We start from the raw sequence: 12,428 nt of genomic DNA, 5'->3' as shown, positions 1-12,428 counted from the left end.
ACGTAAAGCTTTTTTAAAACCTTTATCTATGAAATAAAGGTTATGGTTTGTTTTAAAAATGAATGCAGTCTTTGAAAAACGTCTCATATAGAGGTCAAAACCTCGCAACGAAATCAATTAATATGGAACGTTTTTAATCAATAAGAACGGGACATTTCAGTTGGTATTCGAGCGTTGGTCTTAGAGAACCAGAAAATTTGCATTAGTGTGTCTTATCGAGTTTGTTAGGATGCATTAGTGAGTCTGGACTTCGACCGTGTTTTCTTTAAAAATGATTGCTTAACATTTTTGTTGGAAACTATATATTTTTAACATATGAATATTATGTGATATATTAATCTCTTAACGTGTTTGATATTATGTGATAGATGTCTACCTCTAGAACAAGTCCCATTGACTCACCTAATAATAATGAAGAGTCAAATGTAAATTGGAATGATTCGTGGACTGATTCACAAGTTCCCGAAGAGGAACCGGAAGAAGAGTCAGAACCGGAAGAAGAATCGGAACCGGAAGAAGAATCGGAACCGGAAGAAGAAATAGAACCGGTGGGGGAAATAATAAAACGGTTAAGTAAAAGAGAATCCTCAACCAACCGACCAAGGTTAATTATGGTCAATGGTGTTTCCGCCAAGGAAGCAAAATATTGGGAGGATTACCAATTCTCCGATGAATCGGATTCCGACGAGAATTCCGATGATGTTATAGAAATTACCCCAACTGAATTTAAAAAGGCAAAAGAAAATAATAAGGGAAAGGGCATAAAAATAGAGAAATCTAATTCCAACCCCGATGAACTTTATATGTATCGTCAACCCCCGAAGTCCTTAAGTTGTAACAATGACCCGGGAACCTCTAAACCACCAGGTTTTTCTAAACCAATGTGGACAACGACGGCTCGTATTAGGGGAACATCATATATCCCTAGAAACTTGGCAAATCGAACCAAAACCGAACAAGAAGAAACGAGCGAGTCGGAATAAGATAGTTGTATTCGTGTGGTGTAATATATGTAATATAGTGTGCTTATGCTTTATGATATATGTAAAAATTGCTTGTATTAATAAGTATTTTTTTTTATGAATCTAACTCTTGTCTATTTTACAGTATAAAAACACAAAATGGATAGACAACCCAATATTTTAAGAGACCTACCCGGAGACATGATTGATGAAATCTTGTCTAGAGTCAGTCAGAATTCCTCGGCACAACTATTTAAGGCGAGATCAGTTTGTAAGACATTCGAAGAACGTTCCAAGAATGCCTTGATTTATAAATGGCTTTCGTTCGAAAGATGGGGGATATCACATTGGGAAATCCATAAGTTACGATGTGTTTACTTTGACACATATATTGCGGGGAACCCAAATGCTATTTTACGCAACGGGTTAAGAAATTATTTTGACTCAATATATCCGAATATAGGACTTCGTGATTTAGAAAAAAAGCGGCTAACATGCAACATAAAGAAGCATGTTATGCTTACGGGTTAGTAATGTTCGCTTCTCACCAAAGTGAGAACAAGAACATCGGGCTACAACTATTAAACAAAACGTTCCCACAAGTGACGGAGTCGGTAATTGTGGTAAGAAATGAGGTTTTTAGGTTATTACGAGACTGTTGGTCATTACGTAACCCTCGTCCTTTTGACGACGTTACAACACGCTGTCTTATCAACGGCCATAACGGTTATGTTCCACAAGAACAAGGATGGGAAGTGGTATTAGTAAAACCAGAATGCATGACTTGTTTCTGGACGTATGAATTACGTATCTTTATTTCCTTTGCTGAACGCCTTATTTATTAACTAGAATTATCTTCGCAACTACTTTGTATCAAAGTTTTATGTGTTATATTTCATGCTATATGTAAAAAAAGCGGTATTGTAAGTTTGCAAGTTATTGTATAAAGGTTTGAACGCGAAATATTATTACAATCAGTTTTTCATATAGAATTGTAGTAGTTGAATTGTATATTAGCTACTAAGTATGAACTTAACGGGTAGCTACTACCCGAATTTAAACTTATAAAACGCTAATATGAAGAAAAAGCTTTTATAAATGAGTTCATATTATGCTACGAAATACTATTAACTACTCTTAATATTCTGTATGATTAACTTATTCCATTTGACTATTTTGAAGGAAATGTCACCGACTACTCGACACACCGTGAATATGAATGAAGAGGAATTCCGTACTTTTCTAGCTTCAAACATAGCCGCAGTACAGGCTGCGCTACATACCAACAATAACCTTGGATCTGGCAGTACAGGAAATCGTGTAGGATGCACCTACAAAGAATTCACTGCCTGCAAACCTTTGGAATTTGATGGAACCGAAGGACCGATCGGATTGAAACGGTGGACCGAGAAGGTCGAATCGGTGTTTTCCATAAGTAAGTGTACTGAAGAGGACAAAGTGAAGTACGCTACGCATACCTTCACAGGTTCTGCGTTAACATGGTGGAATACCTATCTAGAGTAAGTGGGACAAGACGATGCGTACGCACTACCGTGGTCAGCATTCAAGCACTTGATGAACGAGAAGTACCGTCCTAGAACCGAGGTCAATAAGCTCAAGACAGAACTTAGAGGGTTACGAACCCAAGGATTTGATATTACCACGTACGAAAGACGATTCAGAGAATTGTGCCTATTGTGTCCGGGAGCATTCGAAGATGAGGAAGAGAAGATCGACGCATTTGTGAAAGGATTACCGGAAAGAATCCAAGAAGATATAAGTTCACACGAGCCCGCCTCTATACAACAGGCATGTAGAATGGCTCACAAACTAGTGAACCAGATTGAAGAAAGAATTAAAGAACAGACTGCTGAAGAGGCCAATGTGAAGCAAGTCAAAAGAAAGTGGGAGGAAAACGGTGATAAGAATCACCAATACAACAACAACAGCAATTACAACAATAATCGCAACAATTATCCCAACAATCGCAACATCAATCGCAACTACAACAAACGGCCCAACAACAACAACAACAACAACAACAACAACAACAACAACAACAACAACAACAACAACAACAACAACAACAGCAGCAACAGCAACTACAACAATCATCCCAACAACAATAATAACCGCAACAACAACAACAATCAGAAGCAGCTATGCCAAAGATGTGAAAAGTATCACTTGGGGTTCTGCACCAAATTTTGCAACAAGTGTAAAAGAAATGGTCATAGCGCGGCGAAGTGTGAGGTCTACGGACTAGGGGTTAATAGAACGAAAGGAACAAATGGTGTCGGAATGAGTAATGGCGGAGCAAGTAGTGTCGGAGCAAGTTATGCCAATGTAGTTTGTTATAAATGTGGAAAACCGGGCCACATTATTAGAAATTGCCCGAACCAGGAGAACACGAATGGACAAGTCCGCGGAAGAGTTTTCAATATTAATGCGGCAGAGGCACAGGAAGACCCGGAGCTTGTTAATGGTACGTTTCTTATTGACAATAAATCTGCTTACGTTTTATTTGATTCGGGTGCGGATAGAAGCTATATGAGTAGAGATTTTTGTGCTAAATTAAGTTGTCCATTGACGCCTTTGGATAGTAAATTTTTACTCGAATTAGCAAATGGTAAATTAATTTCAGCAGAAAATATATGTCGGAATCGAGAAATTAAACTGGTTAGCGAAACATTTAAGATTGATTTGATACCAGTAGAGTTAGGGAGTTTTGATGTGATAATCGGTATGGACTGGTTGAAAGAAGTGAAAGCAGAGATCGTCTGTTACAAAAATGCAATTCGCATTATACGAGAAAAAGGAAAACCCTTAATGGTGTACGGAGAAAAGGGCAACACGAAGCTACATCTTATTAGTAATTTGAAGGCACAAAAACTAATAAGAAAAGGTTGCTATGCTGTTCTAGCACACGTCGAGAAAGTACAAACTGAAGAAAAGAGCATCAATGATGTTCCCATTGCAAAAGAATTTCCCGATGTATTTCCGAAAGAATTACCGGGATTACCCCCACATCGATCCGTTGAATTTTAAATAGATCTTATACCAGGAGCTGCACCAATAGCTCGTGCTCCTTACAGACTAGCACCCAGCGAGATGAAAGAACTGCAAAGCCAATTACAAGAACTTTTAGAGCGTGGTTTCATTCGACCAAGCACATCACCGTGGGGAGCTCCTGTTTTGTTTGTCAAGAAGAAAGATGGTACATTCAGGTTGTGTATCGACTACCGAGAGTTGAACAAACTTACCATCAAGAACCGCTACCCACTACCGAGAATCGACGACTTATTTGATCAACTACAAGGCTCGTCTGTTTATTCAAAGATTGACTTACGTTCCGGGTATCATCAAATGCGGGTGAAAGAAGATGATATTCCAAAGACTGCTTTCAGAACACGTTACGGTCATTACAAGTTTATGGTCATGCCGTTTGGTTTAACTAATGCACCAGCTGTGTTCATGGACCTTATGAACCGAGTGTGTGGACCATACCTTGACAAGTTTGTCATTGTTTTCATTGATGACATACTTATTTACTTAAAGAATGACCAAGAACACGGTGAACATTTGAGAAAGGTGTTAGAAGTATTGAGAAAGGAAGAATTGTACGCTAAGTTTTCAAAGTGTGCATTTTGGTTGGAAGAAGTTCAATTCCTCGGTCACATAGTGAACAAAGAAGGTATTAAGGTGGATCCGGCAAAGATAGAAACTGTTGAAAATTGGGAAACCCCGAAAACTCCGAAACACATACGCCAGTTTTTAGGACTAGCTGGTTACTACAGAAGGTTCATCCAAGACTTTTCCAGAATAGCAAAACCCTTGACTGCATTAACGCATAAAGGAAAGAAATTTGAATGGAATGATGAACAAGAGAGAGCGTTTCAGTTATTGAAGAAAAAGCTAACTACGGCACCTATATTGTCATTGCCTGAAGGGAATGATGATTTTGTGATTTATTGTGACGCATCAAAGCAAGATCTCGGTTGTGTATTAATGCAACGAACGAAGGTGATTGCTTATGCGTCTAGACAATTGAAGATTCACGAACAAAATTATACGACGCATGATTTGGAATTAGGCGCGGTTGTTTTTGCATTAAAGACTTGGAGGCACTACTTATATGGGGTCAAAAGTATTATATATACCGACCACAAAAGTCTTCAACACATATTTAATCAGAAACAACTGAATATGAGGTAGCGTAGGTGGATTGAATTATTGAATGATTACGACTTTGAGATTCGTTACCACCCGGGGAAGGCAAATGTGGTAGCCGATGCCTTGAGCAGGAAGGACAGAGAACCCATTCGAGTAAAATCTATGAATATAATGATTCATAATAACATTACTACTCAAATAAAGGAGGCGCAACAAGGAGTTTTAAAAGAGAGAAATTTAAAGGATGAAATACCCAAAGGATCGGAGAAGCATCTTAATATTCGGGAAGACGGAACCCGGTATAGGGCTGAAAGGATTTGGGTACCAAAATTTGGAGATATGAGAGAAATGGTACTTAGAGAAGCTCATAAAACCAGATACTCAATACATCCTGGAACGGGGAAGATGTACAAGGATCTCAAGAAACATTTTTGGTGGCCGGGTATGAAAGCCGATGTTGCTAAATACGTAGGAGAATGTTTGACGTGTTCTAAGGTCAAAGCTGAGCATCAAAAACCATCAGGTCTACTTCAACAACCCGAAATCCCAGAATGGAAATGGGAAAACATTACCATGGATTTCATCACAAAATTTCCAAGGACTGCAAGTGGTTTTGATACTATTTGGGTAATAGTTGATCGTCTCACCAAATCAGCACACTTCCTGCCAATAGGAGAAGATGACAAGATGGAGAAGTTAGCACGACTGTATTTGAAGGAAGTCGTCTCCAGACATGGAATACCAATCTCTATTATCTCTGATAGGGATGGCAGATTTATTTCAAGATTCTGGCAGACATTACAGCAAGCATTAGGAACTCGTCTAGACATGAGTACTGCCTATCATCCACAAACTGATGGGCAGAGCGAAAGGACGATACAAACGCTTGAAGACATGCTACGAGCATGTGTTATTGATTTCGGAAACAGTTGGGATCGACATCTACCGTTAGCAGAATTTTCCTACAACAACAGCTACCATTCAAGCATTGAGATGGCGCCGTTTGAAGCACTTTATGGTAGAAAGTGCAAGTCTCCGATTTGTTGGAGTGAAGTGGGGGATAGATAGATTACGGGTCCGGAGATTATACAAGAAACTACCGAGAAGATCATCCAAATTCAACAACGGTTGAAAACCGCCCAAAGTCGACAAAAGAGCTACGCTGACATTAAAAGAAAAGATATAGAATTTGAAATTGGAGAGATGGTCATGCTTAAAGTTGCACCTTGGAAAGGCGTTGTTCGATTTGGTAAACGAGGGAAATTAAATCCAAGGTATATTGGACCATTCAAGATTATTGATCGTGTCGGACCAGTAGCTTACCGACTTGAGTTACCTCAACAACTCGCGGCTGTACATAACACTTTCCACGTCTCGAATTTGAAGAAATGTTTTGCTAAAGAAGATCTCACTATTCCGTTAGATGAAATCCAAATCAACGAAAAACTTCAATTCATCGAAGAACCCGTCGAAATAATGGATCGTGAGGTTAAAAGACTTAAGCAAAACAAGATACCAATTGTTAAGGTTCGATGGAATGCTTGTAGAGGACCCGAGTTCACCTGGGAGCGTGAAGATCAGATGAAGAAGAAATACCCGCATCTATTTCTAGAAGATTCGTCAACACCTTCAACAGCTTAAAATTTCGGGACGAAATTTATTTAACGGGTAGGTACTGTAGTGACCCGAACTTTTCCATGTTTATATATATTAATTGAGATTGATATTTACATGATTAAATGTTTCCAACATGTTAAGCAATCAAACTTATTAAGACTTGATTAATTGAAATATGTTTCATATAGACAATTGACCACCCAAGTTGACCGGCGATTCACGAACGTTAAAACTTGTAAAAACGACATGACGATATATATATATGGATATACATATGGTTAACATGAGATTATGATAAGTAAGTATCTCCATAAGTATATTAACAATGAGTTATATACATATAAACAAGACTACTAACTTAAGGATTTCGAAACGAGACATATATGTAACGATTATCGTTGTAACGACATTTAAATGTATATATATATCATATTAAGATATATTAATATATCATAATATCATGATAATATAATAATTTAACATCTCATTAGATATAATAAACAATGGGTTAACAACATTAATTGAGATCGTTAACTTAAAGGTTTCAAAACAACACTTACATGTAACGACTAACGATGACTTAACGACTCAGTTAAAATGTATATACATGTAGTGTATTTAGATGTATTAAAATACTTTTGGAAGACTTCAAGACATATATCAAAACACTCATACTTAAGGAAAATGGTTACAGTTACTTTTCCATTCTTTTCTTTCATCAAGAATTCTAGTCGTATTCTTACCCGTATTATACACAGCTTCAAAACGTACTTACTATGAGTATATACCAATAGGAACTAGCATGGGATTCCACTCTTGATTATGTCATGTATGAATAATCAATTTTAACTTCTACCATGAGCTAGTCAACTAACTAGAACTCCTTTTAACTCCACTCACCACTCACCAATTACCACTCATCATTCACTCCATTTCACTTCCAATTCTCTTTCTAATTCTCTCTCAACACACACACACACACACACACACACTATTATGAATGTATTTTTCCAGTAGTTAATCATCATCTTCATCAAAAATCACTTCAAGAATCAAGCTATAATCATCATAGGAAGAACACTTCAAGAACACTTCAAAAATCCCTTCAAGTTTACTAATTTACTTCCAAGCTTTCTAATCCATTCCAAGTAATCATCTAAGATCAAGAAACCTTTATTATATACAGTAGGTTATCTTTCTTATTCAAGGTAATATTCATATTCAAACTTTGATTCAATTTCTATAACTATAAACTATCTTAATTCGAGTAAAAATCTTACTTGAACTTGTTTTTGTGTCATGATCCTACTTCAAGAATTTTCAAGCCATCCAAGATCCTTTGAAGCTAGATCATTTCTTGTCACTTCCAGTAGGTTTACCTACTAAACTTGAGGTAGTAATGATGTTCATAACATCATTCGATTCATATATATAAAACTATCTTATTCGAAGGTTTAAACTCGTAATCACTAGAACATAGTTTAGTTAATTCTAAACTTGTTCGCAAACAAAAGTTAATCCTTCTAAATTGACTTTTAAAATTAACTACACACCTGTTCTATATCTATATGATATGCTAACTTAATGATTTAAAATCTGGAAACACAAAAAACACCGTAAAACCGGATTTACGCCGTCGTAGTAACACCGCGGGCTGTTTTGGGTTAGTTAATTAAAAACTATGATAAACTTTGATTTAAAAGTTGTTATTCTGAGAAAATGATTTTTATTATGAACATGAAACTATATCCAAAAATTATGGTTAAACTCAAAGTGGAAGTATGTTTTCTAAAATGGTCATCTAGACGTCGTTCTTTCGACTGAAATGACTACCTTTACAAAAACGACTTGTAACTTATTTTTCTGACTATAAACCTATACTTTTTCTGTTTATATTCATAAAATAGAGTTCAATATGAAACCATAGCAATTTGATTCACTCAAAACGGATTCAAAATGAAGAAGTTATGGGTAAAACAAGATTGGATAATTTTTCTCATTTTAGCTACGTGAAAATTGGTAACAAATCTATTCCAACCATAACTTAATCAACTTGTATTGTATATTATGTAATCTTGAGATACCATAGACACGTATACAATGTTTTGACCTATCATGTCGACACATCTATATATATTTCGGAACAACCATAGACACTCTATATGTGAATGTTGGAGTTAGCTATACAGGGTTGAGGTTGATTCCAAAATATATATAGTTTGAGTTGTGATCAATACTGAGATACGTATACACTGGGTCGTGGATTGATTCAAGATAATATTTATTGATTTATTTCTGTACATCTAACTGTGGACAACTAGTTGTAGGTTACTAACGAGGACAACTGACTTAATAAACTTAAAACATCAAAATATATTAAAAGTGTTGTAAATATATTTTGAACATACTTTGATATATATGTATATATTGTTATAGGTTCGTGAATCAACCCGTGGCCAAGTCTTACTTCCCGACGAAGTAAAAATCAGTGAAAGTGAGTTATAGTCCCACTTTTAAAATCTAATATTTTTGGGATGAGAATACATGCAGGTTTTATAAATGATTTACAAAATAGACACAAGTACGTGAAACTACATTCTATGGTTGAATTATCGAAATCGAATATGCCCCTTTTTATTAAGTCTGGTAATCTAAGAATTAGGGAACAGACACCCTAATTGACGCGAATCCTAAAGATAGATCTATCGGGCCCAACAAGCCCCATCCAAAGTACCGGATGCTTTAGTACTTTGAAATTTATATCATATTCGAAGGGTGTCCCGGAATGATGGGGATATTCTTATATATGCATCTTGTTAATGTCGGTTACCAGGTGTTCACCATATGAATGATTTTTATCTCTATGTATGGGATGTGTATTGAAATATGAAATCTTGTGGTCTATTATTATGATTTGATATATATAGGTTAAACCTATAATTCACCAACATTTTTGTTGACGTTTTAAGCATGTTTATTCTCAGGTGATTATTAAGAGCTTCCGCTATCGCATACTTAAATAAGGACGAGATTTTGAGTCCATGCTTGTATGATATTGTGTAAAAACTGCATTCAAGAAACTTATTTTGTTGTAACATATTTGTATTGTAAACCATTATGTAATGGTCGCGTGTAAACAGGATATTTTAGATTATCATTATTTGATAATCTACGTAAAGCTTTTTTAAAACCTTTATCTATGAAATAAAGGTTATGGTTTGTTTTAAAAATGAATGCAGTCTTTGAAAAACGTCTCATATAGAGGTCAAAACCTCGCAACGAAATCAATTAATATGGAACGTTTTTAATCAATAAGAACGGGACATTTCAATTGGAACTCGGTTAGACGTCCTGATGAACGTAGTGGTTCTGTTTTTTTTTTCTTTTTCTTCACAAGATGCTCATGTGTTCAATGATTTTATTGATTCGAATGCACTTTATGAAGTCCCACTTGGTGGTCTTAAATTCACGTGGCGAACCAAGGATGGTAACAAACTTAGTAAACTCGATCGTTTTTTTATCACTAACAATATTCTTAAAGTTGTCAATGATTTAAAAGGTTCAGTTTTGCCCCGCGGATATCCAGATCATGCTCCTATTCTCCTTTTTCAAGACAAGTTGGATTTCGGCCCTAGGTATTTTAAGATTTTTGAGTCATGGTTCGCCCGTCCCGACTTTGATGAAAAAGTTTGTAGCGCTTGGAAGACTCTAAACAACGACCATAATATGGACATCGTTGTTAAATTTCAGCTCATGAAACAAGAGCTTAAGGGGTGGATTATTTCGTCCAGAAGTAATGAGGCAACACGGCTGAAAGGAATTGTGAACAAAATTAATGATCTTGATGTTGTTATTGATGCAGGGAATGCAGACGCGGATCTGATTAATTTGCGTAATTCTTTGTTTGCTGAAAGGGATGATATTTATAAATTGGAGGCTCTTGATTCGTTACAGAAATCTAGAATTAAATGGGATATGGAGGGTGACGAAAATTCCCAGTTTTTTCATAATTCTCTTAAACATAAACGTGGCATGCAACAGATCCATGGCTTGATGGTAGACGGGTGTTGGATCGATAACCCGAATGCCATAAAAAACATATTCTTTGAGTTTTACAAACTCAAATTTAATGAAGTGAAGACGGGTGCCGAGTTTAACTATATTGAACCTCGCTATAAATTAACTAGAGATGAAGCCTGTTTCCTTGAAAGAGATTTAGATGATATGGAGATTAAGAACGCGGTTTGGTATTGTGGTAGCTCTAAGGCACTGGGACCTGACGGTATTTCTTTTCGATTCATTAAACTTTTTTGAACTTATTTCAGTTCGATATTTATAGGTATGTTAGAAGATTCTTTGTGACATCCTTTATGCCACGTAGTGCCAACTCTGCTTTTTTTCTCGCTCATTCCGAAGGTGCGGAACCCGGTTCTCATTACAGATTTTCGGCCAATTTCTTTGATTGATTTTTTCTATAAGATAGTAACGAAGATTATTACAAATCGGTTACTTCATGTAATCGATAAGATCATTAGTCCCGTTCAGTCCGCATTTATTTCAGGCCGTGAAATTCTTGATGGTCCGCTGATGCTGAGCAAAATTATGTCATGGTTTAAAAAGAAAAATCGCACGTTATTGTTATTCAAGGTGGATTTCGAGAAAGCCTATGACTCGGTTAACTGGGACTATCTTATGTTTATGTTATCCTCCTTGGGTTTTGGTCAGAAATGGTGTTCGTGGATTATGGGATACCTCAAATCTGCCAGAACCTCCGTTCTTGTTAATGGCAACCCGACTCGTGAATTCTCTATTAAAAGAGGGCTTCGACAGGGTGATCCTCTTAGTCCTTTTCTTTTCATTATTTTCATGGAGGGTTTACATCTCGCTTTTCATCGAGCTATGCAAGAAAATGTGTGCCACGGAGTCACTGTGGGGGTTGATAATATAAGACTTTCTCATTTTCTATACGCTGACGATGTTATTATTTTTTCCGAATGGAGTAGTGATGTGTGCGAGGTGGCGTACGAAATACTATTAATTTTATTACGAAGTACTATTAAATACGATACAATTTTACACAAGTTATTTATTTATTTATAGAATGGGATATACCTAAACCTTGCTACAACACTTATAGGCAGTGTACCTAATCGTAGAGTAGTGTAGTTTTTAGTAAGTCCGGTTCGTTCCACAGGGATCCAATTGTTGCGTACACTATATTTTTCACAACTATATTTAAATCCATATGGACGAACACGTCATTCATTGATTTCATTGCGAGGTATTTGACCTCTATATGATACGTTTTGTAAACATTACATTCTTTTGAAAAGGCACACCATAAATGAATATTTAAATCAAAGGTTTTCGACATCTGATGATTTCTACATATAGACAATCACCGTAAATAATAGTTTACAATAGTACTTCCATTGACAATGCAGTCAAAATAAGATACATGGTGATGATTTGGTGAATACAACGTTTCCTTGATAAATATGCCATGTAAGACTCCATGCACATAGCTTGTCTAACATATAAGCAAACAACGGAAGACTTCTAGGAACCTGAGAATAAACATGCTAACAAGTGTCAACACAAATGTTGGTGAGTTCATAGTTTTAGTGTTTCGCATAATCTGTATATAAAAGTGGATCACAAGATTTCAGTTGTTTC

The 12,428-nt window shown here is 36.2% G+C and overlaps 1 protein-coding gene across 1 annotated transcript; it reads left to right on the top strand.

Moving 5' to 3' along the window:
- Positions 1-10,106: 10,106 nt before the first annotated feature.
- LOC139863238 (uncharacterized) lies at positions 10,107-11,218 on the top strand. Its single transcript, XM_071851881.1, has 2 exons — positions 10,107-10,999; positions 11,092-11,218. The coding sequence occupies exons 1-2, from the start codon at positions 10,107-10,109 to the stop codon at positions 11,216-11,218; spliced, it is 1,020 nt and encodes a 339-aa protein (XP_071707982.1).
- Positions 11,219-12,428: the final 1,210 nt, after the last annotated feature.

This window comes from Rutidosis leptorrhynchoides, chromosome 8 (assembly GCF_046630445.1).
Source record: "Rutidosis leptorrhynchoides isolate AG116_Rl617_1_P2 chromosome 8, CSIRO_AGI_Rlap_v1, whole genome shotgun sequence".
In the NCBI taxonomy this organism is placed as follows: domain Eukaryota; kingdom Viridiplantae; phylum Streptophyta; class Magnoliopsida; order Asterales; family Asteraceae; genus Rutidosis; species Rutidosis leptorrhynchoides.
Note: the sequence above shows the minus strand (reverse complement) of the source record. Positions and strands in the feature narration are given on the sequence as shown.

Coding starts and splice junctions, on each gene's coding strand:
- LOC139863238 (XM_071851881.1), top strand. CDS start 10,107: ATGAACGTAGTGGTTCTGTTTTTTTTTTCTTTTTCTTCACAAGATGCT. Junction 11,000..11,091: donor GAGATTAAGAACGCGGTTTG/GTATTGTGGTAG, acceptor CGATATTTATAG/GTATGTTAGAAGATTCTTTG.